General features: G+C 33.1%; 2 protein-coding genes and 1 long non-coding RNA gene across 3 annotated transcripts in view; 1 reads left to right on the top strand and 2 right to left on the bottom strand.

Moving 5' to 3' along the window:
* Positions 1-4,212: 4,212 nt before the first annotated feature.
* LOC145733172 (cytochrome P450 4V2-like) lies at positions 4,213-7,320 on the bottom strand. The gene is made up of 12 exons (XM_081985857.1): positions 7,220-7,320; positions 7,006-7,169; positions 6,840-6,949; positions 6,689-6,782; positions 6,001-6,186; positions 5,870-5,939; positions 5,693-5,819; positions 5,464-5,613; positions 5,257-5,325; positions 5,036-5,204; positions 4,804-4,983; positions 4,213-4,419 (listed from the first exon to the last, which is right to left on the bottom strand). The coding sequence occupies exons 1-12, from the start codon at positions 7,225-7,227 to the stop codon at positions 4,250-4,252; spliced, it is 1,497 nt and encodes a 498-aa protein (XP_081841983.1). The 5' UTR covers positions 7,228-7,320; the 3' UTR covers positions 4,213-4,249.
* A 5,749-nt stretch (positions 7,321-13,069) lies between these two features.
* LOC145732771 (uncharacterized) lies at positions 13,070-16,252 on the bottom strand. Its single transcript, XR_014179054.1, has 3 exons — positions 13,889-16,252; positions 13,628-13,810; positions 13,070-13,564 (listed from the first exon to the last, which is right to left on the bottom strand). It is a non-coding gene; the product is annotated as an uncharacterized LOC145732771 (long non-coding RNA).
* Positions 16,253-16,795: 543 nt separating this feature from the next.
* The window catches only part of Ktl (BTB/POZ domain-containing protein Ktl), a 29,586-nt gene continuing 27,471 nt past the window's right edge, over positions 16,796-18,910 (top strand). Inside the window, exon 1 of the mRNA XM_081985878.1 lies at positions 16,796-17,022. Coding sequence (XP_081842004.1) covers positions 16,844-17,022 — 179 coding nt within the window. The 5' untranslated portion in view covers positions 16,796-16,843. The remainder of the gene's footprint in view (positions 17,023-18,910) is intronic.

Raw genomic sequence — 18,910 nt, 5'->3', positions numbered from 1 at the left:
TTTTAGTTTTTAGCTAAAAACTGTACGTCAGGCCAGCATCTACCTGCAGCCCCAATAGTTTGGTATTATTACTTATAGGTACAGTGTTAGTCTTGAGAGTTATGCTTTCTGGAAGTTCCACCAAATTATTACTCGTTTTGAAAATGATACACTGGGTTTTATCCATATTTACAGTAAGATGGTTCTGACTAAACCACCTCTCTATGTGCTCGAAATGGTATGTACAAAGTTCTTCAAGAGAAACAAATGTTTTTGAGTGCATTATCAAATTGGTATCATCAGCATAACTGACCAGGCGACCGTTCTGGAACACAACATTTAATGGAAGATCGTTAAGAAATATTGTGAATAAAAGTGGACCTAGAATGCTACCCTGCGGTACTCCGCGAGTAATACATAATTTGCTAGATTTGCTCTTGGTGAGCATAGAAATTAACACTTTGCGTTCTATGCATCAAATATGATTCCAGCCAAGAATAAGCAGCACCTCCTATTCCGTATTTTTTCAGCTTTTCTAGAATAATGCTGTGGTTCAAGCTATCAAAAGCCTTTGAGAGGTCTAGAAAAAGTCCACAGACCTTCTGGCCCCTCTCCAAAGCCTCCATTGTAGGTTCAATAAATTCATAAAGGGCGGTCTCTATTGATCTTCCCTTCATAAAACCATGTTGAAAATTATTTAGTAAATTATTGCTAGATAGATACAGCATTACTCTAGTGTACATGGCTTTTTCAAATAGTTTGGCAAACGGTGATTGGACACTGATAGGGCGGTAGTTTGATATCATTTCTTTGTTTCCTTTCTTAAAGATCGGGGTAACTACGGAATATTTTAGATCTTCAGGAAATAAGCCATTTTTTATGGACATGTTTATTATATGTTGTAGAGGGGAGCATATTTTATTTATACATTTTTTTAGCAGGAAAATTGGTACCTCGTCTTCACCAGAGCTGTTCTTATTTTTAAATACCAGTCATTTTTCAAAGCTTTCAAGAGTTGCACAACAGTATAATTAAACAAAGTATTATATAGCAGTTGAAATAATCTTATTAATTACTATCAACATTTTGGCACCTGCCTTTTAATTTCAAATTAGTGAATAAATTATTTTTTTGTTCAAACGGACGTGAAGTACTCACTTCACGTACAGTTTAGCGGTCGTGAAATGCACTTTTACGGCCCTACGGCCGAAAAAAAAAATCCCGGAAAAAGTAAATTAACAATCACTGTGTCACCGTCTACGCTTATTATTGCTTGCTGGTTACGATTTCTCTATGTGACCACTGTGTGCACCAATTACAGCAGTACACCCATCCATATCAGTACAGCAATCTTCGTCTGCCAATTTCATTTTTGCGTAAATGAAAAAATAGAAAATATTTCTGACAAGAGTCGGTCTATTAGTTACCAGCAAACATAACGATAAACGTCACCGTGATTGCTAGACCTTTCTCATTTTATTTATCAAAAATTAAGAATTTCTAAATAAATATCGTTTGAACAAAAAATGTTGTGTACACTTCGGCCGTAAAATAATTTTTTCGTCCTCAAGATAGAAAAAATACCATTTCGCGGCCTAGGTATATAAATAACTATTTTGTCCGGTTTATGGTACATTGAACGTATAATTAAGGTAAATGATACTTGTTAAGGAATCGAATGAAGCAAATTTAATGATAAAATTGCTTATTATAGGATGTCAAACAACAAAAAGTGCATGGACTTGCGTTCGTAGCTTTCAATTTCAATAATCGTACAAAAAACAGCAATACGTTACTTTTTATAGTTGTGTATCATTTCTGGCATCCAGTTGACTATACTGGAACGAAGGTTTTGTTCTTTGGTTATCAAGCCCTATAGCCTCTCTGATGAGCCGTAATACGGCGAAACCGGTCAGAGGATTGGGATTGATAAACAAAAAACAAAACCTCACCATTTTCAACGTTACTTTTTAGTTTACCTGTAGTGCGTTTTAAAGTCGAAAAGAATCATATTGGTAATCGACATTATAAAAATCGGTGTTAGGTTTAAACGTCGATTAATCGGTTATGAAAAAAGTTATTTGTAAGATGAAAGTAATTTAAACAAGAAATTCACAAAAAAACTAAAGATGAGGTACTAAGTTTTTCGTTGAGTTTACATCCACTTTCCAATACATAGGAAAAACGAAATTTAAATATTATAAATTCCAAAGAGAAATTCACTTTTTGAAAATACAGCATGTTGTAATATTTTTTTCATTAAAACTTTATATGACATGTGGTTGATAGATGTAGTGTAACAAGTAGTGACAGTTTTTCAATTTTTGAATGATTGTGACTTTTTTATTTGAACTCTTATATATTTCGCTAAAACGCCATTAGAAAGAAGATAAAAAATACTACAAAATGAGCCAAAACTGGACTCTCTAACTCATCATGTTACCGAGATATTGAATTTCAAAATGTAGTAAAAAAAGACCCTTAATACCCCCCCATTCTAACAATTTTTTTAAAAAATTAAAAATTTTAAAGTGCTTATTTGTACTTATTTTACCTCATTTAAGGTCGTTTGGTATAAATATGCTCTTTGCTGTGCATTGGAACCCTCCTGGAGCAAAATAAAAAAATGCCAAAAATTGCCAAAATTGCACTTTTTGCAAAAATGAATTTTTTTCAATTTTTGAATGATTGTGACTTTTTTATTTGAACTCTTATAGATTTCACTAAAACGACATTAGAAAGAGGAAAAAAACTACTACAAAATGAGCCAAAACTGGCCTTTCTAGCTCTTCATGTTACCGAGACATTAAATTTCAAAAAAGTAGTAAAAAAAGACCCCCAATACCCCCCCAATTTTTTCCATATTTTTTGAAAAATAAAAAATTTAAAAGTGCTTGTTGGACTTAATTTAGGGTCCTTTGGTTTAAATACGCTCTTTGGTGTGCATTGGAACCCTCCTGGAGCAAAATAAAAAATTGCCAAAATTGCACTTTTTGCAAAAACGGTATTTTTTTAATTTTTAAATAATTGTAACTTTTTTATTTGAACTCTTATAGATTTCACTAAAACGACATTAGAAAGAGGAAAAAAACTACTACAAAATGAGCCAAAACTGGCCTCTCTAGCTCTTCATGTTACCGAGATATTTAATTTCAAAAAGTAGTAGTACTTATTTCCCCTAATTTAAGGGTTTTTGGTATAAATATGCCCTTTGCTGTGCATTGGAACATTCCTGGAGCAAAATTAAAAATTGTCAAGAGTGCACTTTGTGCAAATATGCAATTCTATATTTTTTCAATTTTTTTTTAAGAATTTGCATCTTTTGAGTGGAACCTGCCTACTTACAGCTTTGATTATGTCTTCCAAGTTGTTTATTTTAAGTGGAACACCCTGTTTATTATTATATTTCTGAATACACCTATTGATTTCAAGTATTTTTCATATATCATAATCTATATCTATTTGCAAGGGTTTTCAAGATATTGACGTTTCATAAATGACATTTTTTCAGATTTTTTTTAAGCATTTTCAGATCTATCATTTGATTGAATTTTGACAGGTGACAAAATATTTATAGTCTGTGTGTAAATTTTCCAATACGATCACGAAATAGATCGCAAAAAAAATTCAGATAGGAACATGCAAGTCGTTGTTTTGCTCTATAGTCAAATTTTTACCCTTTGAGAATGACGTCAAGCAGGTGAAAAAACACGCATGTCTGGAATTAGATCACAAATTTTAACCTACAAATGCTTTGAAAAATGAGTGATCATGATAGTTTCAGTTGACATCTGGAAACTGTTTCTTTTTGTACTCGAAAAAAAGCAGCACATTTAGAATTAGCATTTGGGCCTTCTCATTGTAGCGCAGCATTTTTATACCTTTGATATTCGTTTAAATCAAAGTGACAGTAAATGTCAACGTTTTCAATTTGACAGGACAACAAAATTAACAACGTGCCTTTTTTGCTAAAATTGTTTATTTCACATGTTTGATATGCGAGAAACAAAGATGTAAAAAGATGACGTCATTCTCAAAAGGTAAAAATCCAACTGTATCTCATTCTGGTTGGGAGCTATGACACTCCAAAATCTAAAAATGTCATTTTAAAACCTCCATATCTCGAAAACCGTTGCAGATAAATAAAGGTTATGATACTGTATATTGACCAACAAAACCTAAACTTTCAGTTAAATAGTTAGTTTGGAGGAAATTTTAAGAAATCAAACTACCAATTCACTTTAATATATTAACATTCATATTACGACTATTACATTTTCCAAACTCTCTTCTTGACTCTAACTCTGCACGCATCCACTGGTCGCACCGATATGTCCATTTTAATTTTGAAAGTTTCCACTTTTCCATCAGCATCAATTTCAAAACGTTGCAACAAATTGCAGGCAAATACCTTTAAAACGTACATTGCCATGGTTTTCCCTATAAAAATCAAGAAAAACCGATCAATTGCAAAAACTAATAAAAACGACGATATCTAAATAAATTAGAGTGACAGGAATAAATCGATTAAATTTGTTAAGTCGACTCAAAAAAATATCAGAAGCGAGAGAATTTTCGCGATAAGCAATCAGGAAAGTTTCAAACCAATCAATCTCGGAAAACGCTCCCATTAAAAGCCGTTAAAGAGCACGTTACATCTAAAGGGCAAAAGTTTCTGTCATTATAAGAGTTCTAACGAAAGTTAATAGTTTGCGCAAGAATTGAATTTCCAGAAGTTTGAAAGTTTGGGATAATACTTTAAACGCCAGCAAATGAGAAAAGTTTGAACCTTTTAAAGATTTACTGCAGATTTTAGCGACTTACCTATACAACCACGCTGCCCAATACTAAACGGAATGTAAGCGTAATTAGGCCGTTTTGCTTCAGCTTCGGGCAAAAAATGTTCTGGGTAGAAAGAGTTGGGTTTTTCCCAATATTCCGGATCCCTTTGTATAGAGAATGTTGAAACTACAAGAGCAGCACCCTTAGGAATAACCCAATCATCTGCAATAAAAATTATTATCTATACTATAGACTTAGGTAGAAAACAACTGACCCAACAGAAAGTCTTCTGAACAATTTCGTGTTATGATAGGAGCAGCAGGGTACAATCTCAACACCTCTTTTAAACACATATTAATAAATATTAGTTTAGGAACATCGTCAGCAGTTACTGGTCTTGGAGTATCACCAAGTATATCTCGAACTTCTTGAGCTGCTTTCTCCTTCAAAACCAACATTTTTGCAAAAACTGTTGTAAAATAAATCAAGTTTAACCTGATATTCTGGATACATTCCCATGCAAACAGCAAAAAACGCAGATATCTGACTGATGGTATCTTCAGCCTATAAAATATTAAACTTTCTATTTTATTTGAAAAATTGTATTGGTGAGTTTATTAAGTTTAAAGCCTAGATAATGTAACGGTTGAGAAAACTGTCTCACGCAACAATCTCACATTTCCACAAAAGGTTGCTACTTACAGCAGTATATAAAGTTAAAATATGATCGATAAATCGTTCTTCCGTAAAAAAATCGGGGTTTTCGTCAGCATAATCAACCATGGAGTCGATGATCGCGTGAAACTGGTCTGGGTTTGGCGTATTCCTTCTGTTGAACGCATCTACCATCATCTATTTCAGAGAAAATTAGCTGTCATAAGCATACTCAAATGTAAACAGATCTTTGACAGAAGGAAAATCAGTTACTTACGATTTTCCCAATACGTCGAATAATCTGCTTGAATCTGTCCTGTTTCTCTTTGATCGGAGTAAAATTGAAAATAAAGTCGACATGTTGCCACGCTTTCACCATTCTAGTAAATGCCACTTCATAAGAACTGAAAGTAATTGATGTCTTTTTTCTGTAGTTTTTTGGGCATTATCTTACCTCATCATTGCTTCATCGAATTCAGAAGTCCCAGTTATCTGACTGCGTTCTTTGGATCCCAATATAACTTCTAAACGACAGTAAATCATCCGGTTAACTTTTATGAAAGTAAAAAAAGGTTTAGAGCTAACCTTTAACGTAATCGCCAATACAAGGGTGAATATAGTGACAGATGTCAAATGCCGGACCTTCCACTTTGCTTTCCATGTTTTTCATGCAAATTTCAATGTGCGTGTTTAGGATATCCAGAGTTTTTTGAATAAAGCTTAAGTCGAGCATAGGTTGTAGTACTTTCCGGTCTGATTTTAAGTGAGAACCTAAAAACATATCAGATTTTAATCATTTTTATACTACTGACACATTTACACTATTTTAAAAAGCGAAATTAGTCAATTAATTCATATTCCAAAATGTTCTTTTTTCTAACTTTTGTAATATTGTCATTCTAATATACAGCTTGGAGAGATTTAGGTAGGTTAGGTTAGGTTAGGTTTAGGTAACGAAATCTATTACTTGACACTTAGTTTTTCACATTTTTACATATCAGAGGTGATTCGCATTTATTATGCACACAGCTTTTTATACTTTCTACCTAAAATTGTAGTTCTGAGTAGAAAAATATTCGGACATTTTCAGAAATTCCGTTGGTGGCTTATCAAATACTTTCGAAATAGATGTAGACAAAATTGTTTTTCCTGTTACCCATTTTTACATCTTATTAAAATAATATTAAGCAGAATATGTGATCAGAAATGCTGAATGAAGTATGGATAAAACATTTTGATGAATATATTTTATAAAACTGCACAAAATACTTACCATTGCCAAAGATAAGGCCTTCTCCCAAGAAAATTTTGGGAAACTTATAAATTCCATCAAATTTATGGAAGAATTTTGAAGAAGGCAGAATTTTCTATAATATGCAAATAACGTTATAATGATACATCAAAATATCAAAAAATATTCCAACCTCTACGTGTTTTGGATTGGGTATTATCACCAGCAACAACGGGCCTAACCAAAACCGGATAGGACCTGGTGAATATGCACTAACAAACTTATGAATTCTCCATAAAATTTCTGAAAAAATGTTTTCCTTTATTAATTATGTAATTGGACAGACAAGGTAATTATACTTTCGTTTTTGCACATTAATAATAAGGCATTGCCAAAAATTGGCACTGTAGGAGGTCCAACCATTTTGGTGGCAGCCAAATATAAATGTCGTCTCTTCCATTGGTATGAAACCATAAAAATTACAAACACCCAAAAGCAAAAGAATAATAAAGACGACGTAACTCTGAAATAAACGATATTTTAAAGCTGGCAATTATGGTGATTACAACTTACCCTAACATGTTCGGTCCTACCTCAAATTTACAACTAGAATAAACTAAGATGACATGTAAAACGTTTACATACTAAATTATTAAAACCCAACACCACTTGTGATGGTCAAGTAATGCTAATTAGTGAATAAAAAATATACAGGGTGTTTCTCGGTAAATGCGACATATTACAAGGCTTAATAGTGCATCAGAAAATAAAACAAAAAGGCAATGTTTTCATAGCACTTTTCACTTGAAAAACATAATACGAAAAGAAAAGCATGTTTCTTACTGTTTAAAGATATTGAGTTGGTTGATTCTTTGTTTTTTTTATAATTTTTTTAATCGTGGGTGTATTAGTCCTGGAACACCCTGTATACAGTTTGTCATATTAAATACCAGTCATTTTTCAAAGCTTTCAAGAGTCGCACAACAGTTTAATTAAACAAAGTATTAGATAGCAGTTGATATAATCTTATTAATTACTATCAACATTTTGGCACCTGCCTTTTAATTTAAAATTAGTGAATAAATTATTTTTTTGTCAGGTTTATAGTACATTGAACGTATAATTAGGGTAAATGGTACTTGTTAAGGAATCGAATGAAGCAAATTTAATGATAAAATTTCTTATTATAGGATGTCAAACAACAAAAAGTGCATGGACTTACGTTCGTAGCTTTCAATTTCAATAATCGTACAAAAAACAGCAATACGTTACTTTTTAGTTTACCGGTAGAGCGTTTTAAAGTCGAAAAAAATCATATTGGTAATCGACATTATAAATAATCGGTGTTAGGTTTAAATGTCGATTAATCGGTTATGAAAAAAGTTATTTGTAAGATGAAAGAAATTTAAACAAGAAATTCACAAGAAAACTAAAGATGAGTTACTAAGTTTTTCGTTGAGTTTATATCCACTTTCAAATACATAGGAAAAATTTAAATATTATAAATTCCAAAGAGAAATTGGCAAATTGCAATATTTTTTTCATTAAAACTTGATATAACATGTGGTTGATAGATGTAGTGTAACAAGTAGTGACAGTTTTGCTTAACTGTACGAGTTAGAATGTACAAATGATGTGTAAGTTTCACACCTCAAGATGGGTTTTAATTGTGAACTACTCGTATTTGGACCTGGTATGGAATCAATAACACAAGGATCAATTCAGTACCTCTTGTTGGTCAATCTGTCCACTTATTCTTCTGTAAAATCACATTTTGAAGGCTTCGATTCGAGGTTTCTTTGTTGGTTGAAAACGGCCCTTGCTTTCTCTATTCTACACTCTGATCTTCTGTGAATGCCTCCAATTATCATTGATCATGGTTCGCAGATAGGTAAACTGTGCTACTCTGTCTACTGGTGTGAATCACTATATCATCTGCGTACCGCATGTTGTTCATTCGTTCTCCATTTCTTTTAAATTTTTTTGAAAAATGAAAAATTTTAAAGTGCTTTTTTGTACTTATTTTACCTAATTTAAGGTCGTTTGGTATAAATATGCTCTTTGCTGTACATTGGAACCCTCCTGGAGCAAAATGAACATTTGCCAAAATTGCACTTTTTGCAAAAATGATTTTTTTTCAATTTTCGAATGATTGTAACTTTTTTATTTGAACTCTTGTAGATTTCACTAAAACGCCATTAGAAAGAGGATAAAAAATACTACAAAATGAGCCAAAACTGGAGATATTGAATTTTAAAATGTAGTAAAAAAAGACCCCTAATAGTCCCGCATTCTTTCAATATTTTAGTACCTTTTTGCGCCTCAAGGGCCTCTGGGACTCTTCGCAGAATGTTTACTGTGTTGGTTTGTTCGTCCATATTAATTTTTATAGTAGCTCATTGATTCCAGTAGAAGTTTCGAATGATCCTTAGATCTTTACCATCATCCATTCCCGTCATCATCATCTTTTCGTGTTTTAGTCTTGTCTATTCTAGGTCGATATGCAATTTATTTAAGTTTATAATATGTATTATACTAGACTCTTATTGCAGCGATAGCCTCAGAACAAAATATAGCATCCAGAGAAGTTGTATTTTTCCACTAAAATTATGTTTATTAAGATATTCATAAAAACTCTATTAGATATTTAAATGAAGTAAAAATTCTGAAAATTATATAATACAACAAGAGAACTTTTTGGGGAATCGACTAATTTCACTTGGCTTGTGTTATAACCTTAATTTCATCAGTGTGATATATGACGGTTTCCCTTGGAAAGTGTACTAAAAATGGCATGATTTTCCAACAGGAAAATATATTCGAAAAGTGTGGACACGATGGTGGATTAAATGTACAGGTCAATCGATATCGAAGCTTTTAATTAGAGGGAAATCGATGTTGGGACACTTGTCAGCCCTTCCCTTTAATACTGTACGACGCTAATAATTAGTCTTGCCAACTTACCCCCCATTTAGAGTTAATCAATGTTAGCATTACGGTATTAAACGCAACCTATGTTGATGACGGTACTCAGGTTTGGTAATGGGATAGTTACTACATGTCCTTTATCTCCCTAAGGAAGTGTTAATTTTGTGATTAACTCTCTCTAGTCTTCATGCATTTTTTAGGAGCAATTTATGAAACGTGGTTTAAAGTTTGAAGATTGGAGATAACAATATTTATCTTTTTAATGAGTTTACCCTGTCAATGGGACACGAAAATTTGTATTCGACAAACTAGAATAGAATGAATAAACACGCTGGAAAACAGACCGAAAATTTGACGATAACGGTCAGCAATTATTATAGGGCGAGTTGTTTAATCAATAAACAATCACGATCGACACAGCATTCGACATTTCCGCAAGGATTACACTTTTTTGTGTGGGAATAAACTGACATCCATTAATTTCTCGTATTTTGGCGTGGCATTATTAGGTTTTGCATAATTTTTCAGCTTGTCAATTGTGTGGTTTTCCATTAGAATAATTTTTACAGGAAAAAGTATACTAAAATAATTTCACCATGGATTTCAGGAAAGGAATTATTTGAGTTTGAGTACGTCATCAAACAATTTGTTTTATCTGCTTGTTTTGTACTTTGGAAGTTAACAAGTGAATAAAGTGACTAAATGACACTTAAAGAGGCAGTTTAATATCGCAAAGTTGTTGAACATGAAGTTTTTTAAATTTTGGTAGCTTATACTGGATGATCATGACTTAAGAACTCCATTAACGTCATTGTCATAAATGAAAATATAAACTAACCAATCACTTGATGTATTTGAAAAATAGGCTTTTAATTAAGTGTGGTAAGAACATCCGGATTTAGAATATCTTTCAGAGTGTCCTATGAATAAATCTAGAAATGTTAAATCCAGCGATTAAGCAGGCTAAATAGCTGAACCACTTGTCCAATCCAACAGATCTTAAACCAAATTAGGCAGTAATGTTAACAGCTAAGCTATTTTGGTTGACAAGTGTTTTGAAGTTGACAGTAATTTTTATGAACGTTTATTGGGTACCTTCCTAAATTCCTTATCAATCAGGGCCTTAATTTTTGAAATCAGGGAACGGAATTCTCAAGAGAAGTGTTGATAGAATGTGACAGAAGAAACTGACAATGGCGGGTTTCTGTCACATTCTTCAGGCCTTTCCCTTGATAACTCACTTGCCTAGTTTCAAGAATATGCACAATTTGCCAATTTAGTACTGTCACTCTTATAAGTTTCGATTTTCTTCAATCTGGAGTTTAAACTCTAAAATTAGGTTGGCAAAACTACGTACAAATTGATATTTAACGGTTACTTATAAAAGTAACAATAATTGTAACACACCAGTAGGTCACAAAGAGGGTTTTCTTACATTCTTCCTATGCGACTTTACTGATATTTGGTTTTAAAATTGTATATTTGATATTTTGAGTGTTTTACTGTGTCATTATTTGAAAATGAGTTGGTTACTTATAACACTCAAGACATTGACATAACTTATCTTTTCAAGAAAACTTATTTTCAAGTGAAAGTTCCAATACTTATTGAGCAAACCAGGAAAGGAAGTTAGGAAGAAGGGAAAATTATGCTGAATGTGACAATAACATTGTCAGCTTCTCCTGTCATATTCTATCAACATTGAGAGTCCTCTCCCTGCTTCAAGAAGGGCCCAGATGATAAAACAATAAAAGATGCAACTAAACGAAAAAGAGTAAGAGTAGTCGTAAGATTGAAAAGTACGGATGGACAGCCAGAAGTAGTAAAAAAATATTAATCAAAAAGAAGCAAGAGTGAAATCAAAGTCAACAATTTGCGAGGAACAATGTTAGGTTTCAATGAAATTCAAAGCTTTTTTTCTAGATTTTTTATTTTGTTAGTTTTCTGCGTTATACAGGGTGACTCAAATAAAAAACTTTAAAAACAAAATCATATTTTTATCATAAATCTTGGCATTTTCAATGATTTTAAGCACACTATTTGTTTATTAATGATCCAATTCATATATCTAGACGTTTTCACCAATTTGGCGGATTAAGGTCCAGTAGGGGAGTAAATTTGCTGAAGAAATACGGGATAAGCAAAATTACACTTGAAACTGCCCAATTTAATTCGAGTGTATCAGATCATCTTCAGGGGCTTGACAATGGTGGTCATTCCGCAAAGGTGGACAGCATAACTCAGGTTAAACAGTTGTTTTGAGCAAAAAGAAAATTTACTAAAATTTGTATGAATTATTCTTGGCCGTATTATATGGCCACTTGCCTAACAAATATTAGCCATTTTAAGATCATCACCTGGTGTATCTTTGGATCCCATCAGCTTCTAGTTATAAAGTGGATTGCAATGAATAAAAAAAATGTAAACATAGCAGGAAGGAGCAATAGCAATCAAAGAGGGGGACAGAAACAAGGGGGAGGCGGGGGGAGTAATATGGCGGCCGTCAACTTCCGGTTGGCACTATAAAACACTATTATTATTGTCCACTGTACAACTTAATTTAAATTTGCAAAACTCAACTGTTAAAGAACCACAAACAAACAAAACAAACTAACACTATACTACAACAAATACAAACAACAAATTTTTGCGGGTTTGAAACTCCAAACTTTCAATGACTTTGCGCCAATTCAACTGCGCAGTAGGCGAATGCGCAATCAACTTCCGTCCCCCTCGCTTAATGCACAAATGGGTTATAATTTGTATTATTGTTACCTCCTGATACTTGTTCTTTTTACTCATTGGTGGATTGGGATAGATTTTGATTAAACCACACAAATTTATTAATGGTTCATTTTTTTTCCGTGGCGGTTACGTCATCAAGTGCTTCGCCATATTGAAATTTACGCACGTCGTTTATTGGACGTTGCCGGATTGACAAATTCCTCCTTTAAACCTCACAATATGTATCTTTCATTAAGCAATTATAAATGAATATGAGAAAACTATATTGTTTTGAAAAAAAACATTCTGAGAATCTCACATGTTTTGCATGCAATAAATGCTTTTTTTTTCCAAATTTGTATAATTCATCGGTCCGTTTATTACTGCAACCAACAATACACCAGCTCGTGGAAGATGTGGCAACATAGAGCATAGTCCCAACTGACAGTCGGCTAAACATTTTGAGGTTAGGAATTTTAAAAAGTTGAAAAACAGCAAAAACTACAAACAGAAGAAATAAAAACTTAATTTAGGGTTGTTTAAGTTTATTAATTAGTGTTGTTATTGCGAGACCTTCGTAGAATTTAAGATTTTTCTTCACCAAACTGGAAAACTTGCAATATTTGGTAGTAAACAAAGGCGGAGAGTTCCAATCAAACTTTGGCTTGAGAACAACCACAACATTCAATTTAAATTATCTGGAAAGAACATCACAGATAAGTGCATTCAAACGAGTCATTAAGAGCCCAATACCAACGTTTCAAGAATTGTTCCATAAAATTTGCAAGAAAGGAAAGGCAATGTGTGTATCCTGGGGACTATTAAATCCTAAAGCAGTGTTTCAATTTATAACAGAATTGTTGGTGTTTTAAGAACTTGCTTCTTGGTTTTGTGATATAGATTGCTTATTTATTTCCTTTTGTAAATTTACCCAGCATTAAATACATACCAATTTGGTTTTGTTGTGTGATTTATTTAACATGTTTTTTCAATTTCAGTTCAATTTATTGTAAGAGCAGGTAGGTACCTCAGTTAAAGAAATTATCTAATTTTATGATTGTTTATGAAGAAAACTAGACTTCTTAGATAAAAAAGAAACTTGGGTGTACTTTTTAAAGATTTTATTTGTATATTTCATAATGTGTAAATAATACAATTAAAATAGTAATTTAACCTACTATCTGATGGGAAAGTATTTAACAGTAGCACCATCTGTTTCTAGCCTTATAGTCAGAGAAGATACGGCAAAATGTATAAGGGCTAATTCTGCAAAATAATGGCATTTGATCAAATTTATGTATTAAGTAACTTGTATCTTTCTAATAATACCTGAAACTTATTAGAAATTTGTTTTTTCAACACTCTGCCTATGGATTTTGACAACACCATTATAACCATAGCTTCAAACACCTTTTGTTCAGAGTCTTTTAGAGCAATTGATAATGGGACTTTTTAAATTTAGACCCTTTCAAAGCATGATAAGCAAACTCCAAATTAGGCAATTAAAGGTACCTGAAACATAAGCTATTTAGTATTAGCAGCTTATTAATACCTCTACCAGAGTATTTTTGATAGTATTAGGTAAATCACCTTGTCAGTTTCTGCTAAATACACCTTTACTCTATATCCATGTTTCTTTGAGAACCACTGGCTTGAATAAACTTGGTTTTTGTAGTGTTCTTGTAAAAACTCTTCTTGGGAGTAAGTAAATATATGGGCTGTTTCATTGTGACAGTGTTTTCTATTAGAAAAGGCATCCTTTTCTGTTCCACAAACTCTAGTTCCTTCAGAATGTTTCACTGGGTCCCTTGATAGTTGTAAAGTGTATTAAGAAGGTGGCATTTTCAAAACTGACTACCGAAACACACACACATGATCTAGTCTCACACGTAGTATCGCAGTTAAAAACAAGTTAAATCAAAATACTCCTTAAAATATTGTAAAATGTACATCAAAAATAAAAAATGTCTCTTTGTTTACTTTTTGTTTTTGTTGTTGGAAAATAAATGGACTATAACTTAGGTTACTAAATTAAAAAACAATGATGTCTAGCTGCTTTACTTCCTTTACTTCTGGGAAGATACAAGTCGTTCTTGTCTTTGTCCTACTCATTGAACTACAATTCTTAGGCTGGCTTTTACAGCACTTTCTTTAGGTTAGGAAAATATTGGGATACTCGCGAGGGATGAAACTTAGATCGGATAGCAGCATGGTTCCTGTACAAGCTATACATGCTAACTCTTCCTGCTAGGACCGCAGCTGGGGGATGAAATCAGTCCAGATTCCGCTTTAGGTGCAATAGTATATTTCATTACCAGTACAGAAATGAGGATTTTTCCGTGCGCGCGTGACAAATTCTCGGGAAGTCATGCAAGAACGGAAAATCCATTTCTGGACGAGTAATGAACGATATTTTTTATTATACTTAGGTACCTGAAATCAACATAAACAAAAAATATCGCAAAAAATTATTAAGAAAATCGGGAATATTTATTTTTATTTTTAAAACAATAAAAATGTAAGTACATACAACTCAAATTAACAAAAAAAATACAAGTAGGTAATTCTAAGAAAATTAATTTTGGACAGAACCGTTATTATTAATAGTAATATTTATTGTACAATTCGTATTATTGTTGAAGCTCAATTCCTTTTGCATTTCTTTTTGTTGAACTAAAGACTCTGCTAAAGATGTTGAAGCGGAGTGTTCGTGTGTGCTTTGGTTCTCTTAATTGACTGTTACAGATGTTGTAGTTTCCAAGTTACAAGGGCTAAACAACTTCCGTGATACTTCAATTTTTCTTTGTATGGACTCTTCTATATATCCTTCTGCTACATTGGAAGAAAGCCATCCTCCGTGTCTTTTCAAAGTGAGCAAATCACCGCCGTTTTCCACCAACATGGTTGCCGAAGAGCGCCTTAGCCCAAGTCCGGTATATTCTTCGGGATTTTTTAGTTTTAGGTATTTTGCAACAAGTTTTGGAATACCACTGATAGTATGGCACCCAACATGTTGAGCGTAACATCTTTGGTTTCGGTATGCAACCAATAATCTTCTACTCTCCATATGTTTAGGGCGGAGATCTGCGTATTTACGGTAAATTGTACAGGGATCGAATTTGCAATTTTCATTGGTAATGGTAAAACTTCTTCACCTGTGAGTTTTTCCATCTCGTAAGAACACGACAAGGAATCGCCCATTATCTTCCACACCATCTAAACTCAAACGTATTAAATCATCTCTGCGACATGCACCGAAGATGCCAAACACTAAAATTACTTTTGCTAGTAGATATTCTCCATCTGAAGCTTCACATAAAAATTTGGTTACTTGTTCTGCTGTAAGAATCTTGGATTTCTTTGGTATATATCCTACAGCTTGTCGTTTCAAAAAAGCAATCGTTTTTGGATATTGATGGTGAGTATTTTCTTTTATTGCCAAACAACTTTTTAACATAGAGAATCGACTCCATAAAGTGGAGGATTTCATAGTGTTGGCTTTTTCAGAAAAATATACTAAAAGAATATCGTCACTCACAATTTTGATTCGTTTCTGAGTCCGCCATTCGGTAAAACTGTTATATTCTTGTTCATATCTCAACCTGGATTTCACTGGTAATAAATCTGCACTCACTTCTGCCGCTCGTTGTAAGATATTTTCGGGAATATCCCGATTTTCTTCACAATCTGAATTCATTTTTGCAAAATGTAATAAATACATAAATACTTAATTTTCACTGACAGAAAATAAAATTTGTCATTAATAAATAAATCGTTGCTATAGACACATTACTCGTTTCTTTTTTTTCTTCGGGTTGCCATAGGATATCTATGTTTATTATTAAGCGCACGGAAAGAGGGATCGGGAAAAAATTTCCGTGCGCTGTTCCGAAAATGTCATATTTACTGTATTTTATAAACAGTTGAAAATGTAGTATTTTCTGTTAAGTATAATAAAAAATAAAATTTGTCATTAATAAATAAATCGTTGCTATAGACACATTACTCGTTTCTTTTTTTTCTTCGGGTTACCATAGGATATCTAGTATCATGGATATCTATGTTTATTATTAAGCGCACGGAAAGAGGGATCGGGAAAAAATTTCCGTGCGCTATTCCGAAAATGTCATATTTACTGTATTTTATAAACAGTTGAAAATGTAGTATTTTCTGTTAAGTATAATAAAAAGTTATTAACATGAAAAAATATCACTATTTTCTCCATTTACGAAAACTCGTATGTATTACGTAAAGTTCTATTTGACTTGGTATAAAGTTAAATCTAGTTGACTGAAAGGAAACTCCCGTTTAAAGCGCCATTTAAATCCTCGCAATCTTAAACTCCGTTCGTTCCGACTGACCTTCAAACCTTGACAACTTGTCGCAAAACTTCCAAGTTGAAGCTCAATTTATGCAAAGTCGAGCGTGAATCCAGGGCAAGATACGAGCCGCCACTGTGAAAGTTAGCGTATGTGCAAACGGGAGTTCATCTGGAGTTGCGATCTTTAGCGAACGGTTCAGTCCGGGTTTCGTCGCCACCTAAATATGACCGATTTCCCTTCGGTGATCGATCTGAACGTCGGCGGAGTTGTATACACAACAACCCTAAAAACGTTGACCAGCCACCCCAATTCCAAGTTGTACGGGATTTTTACTGGGGCCGAATCGGTGGAAAAGGACTCGAAAGGCCGTTACTTTCTGGATCGGGATGGCGTTTTGTTCAGGTAATACGCTCTTAGATTAACTAGGATAGAGTTGGAGTAGTTCTTGTTGAAAACCTGTTAGAGTTCGCTCTCTCAACGTTGATATGCTTTAGGACACGGTGTTGATTGTGATTGATGATGCACGATGACTAGCTCAACGAATTACGAGATTAATGGTTTTAATTTTGTTTCCGTCGGAGTTGTTTGCGTATGGGTCAAAAGCCATTTCACGGAAGTTGACTTGATTGAATTGTGTTCAGTCCGCCTTGATTGCGTTAGTCTTAGATTTTGTTTTTTTGGCGTGCTATTCAGATGATGGATGGTTTGGCGATAATGTTGTCTTTTACCGGATTTTCAAAATAAAATTTACGAAGGAATGACACGCAAAACTAAATTTTACCAAGAACCTTGATTTCTGAATGTCAGCAAATGTATCAATCAGTATTGCCAATTTGTAAAGTAATAAAATACTGACCGCGAGTGGTTTATATGACGCTGATTGAAATGCGAAAACCCAATTCAAATCAGCAATTAGATTGTAAATAATGACAATACAGGGTGGTCCAAATTGATTGTAGGATACTTAAGGGGTAGAAAGTACAGAAAAATAAACGCCAAAGGATAAGTGCCCCCTTTCGGAGCTAGCGAGCCCTAAGTATAAACCCCAAGAAATGTTCAACATTTTGAAGTAATCATTTGGTGTTTTTTTCAATTTTTTAAAATAATCTGGACAGGTACTAATTTTTTTCATTATGGATTAGCGCATAAAAATTACGGTATCTGAAAAACAATGCAACATGAAATAGTTATTTATCTAACAAGTGCGGAAAGTGGTACTTTCCCGGACGAGACGGCAGTTAAAGGGCGGGAAAGACGCTTTCCGCATGTGTTAGGTACAACATTTTTCCTACGAGTATCAATTTTCATTAAATTGAAGGAAAGTGTATAGTAAAATTATATTAAAATGAAAGCCTCTGTTTGGAAAGATGATTAAAAATGTATTCTTAATGGAAAAATCAAATAAACAGTTATGGTTTTTTGATTTGAATGTTCTTTTTTTTTTGAAAAATTAAATGAGTGCGGAAAAGTAACTTTACCACACTAGTGTGCTTTTTTTCTTCGCTTGAACATCTCATAAGAAGGTTGGTGTACGTGGGTATTTTCGCTCTACACATATAAACTTCAAAATTGCATGTTTATTATACAGGGTGCTGCAAATTCGATGGTTTTACGGGGTACAGAGAAAACGGTAATAGATAGAAAAAAAAGTAGCATACGTGTTCTGATCTCTTTTTCTGAGCTGAGATGACTGGCGAAAAGTGGGCGGCGCTACCTTCTTTTGATTCAAAGATACGGGGGGTTTTCGAAAATTGGTAATTTTTGAACCTCTTCAGTATTTCAGTTGCTCTTATAGTTATCAAAAAAGGAAGATCGGTTCCCGGTAGAAGTTTTCATGTAGAATCCAATGGCGTAGTCAGTTTTTTTTCTATTCCGTTTAGTTTCTGACATATGACAGTAAGTTACATTTTTTTAAATGGTACATCCTATATATTTTTACGTCATTTTATTCTGTTGATTTTTACCTTTTCAACGGTGTATTACAACATAAAAGTTTGTAAAGGTTAATCCTGTTATTTTAAAAAAAGACCTTTGCTAAGCTAAAAAAAGGCCAATATCTAAAATACCAAACAAAATCGGAAATCATATAAACTAACACATCAGAAAATTTAATATTTTTAATAAATCTTATTAAAAATCTAAGTTACAAACAGTTCAACCGTCACTTTAATAAGAAAAGTGGCCATTTCTATTTTCTACTATTTTTTAGGTGGAAGTTGAAAAAACTGTTTATAAATGACATGTAACATGTTAATATGTACATAGCCAAATTTTGTTTCAACTGTGGGTA

The sequence above is a fragment of the Ips typographus genome, linkage group LG1 (assembly GCF_016097725.1).
Source record: "Ips typographus isolate SLU linkage group LG1, UJ_Ityp_2.0, whole genome shotgun sequence".
NCBI lineage: Eukaryota > Metazoa > Arthropoda > Insecta > Coleoptera > Curculionidae > Ips > Ips typographus.
Note: the sequence above shows the minus strand (reverse complement) of the source record. Positions and strands in the feature narration are given on the sequence as shown.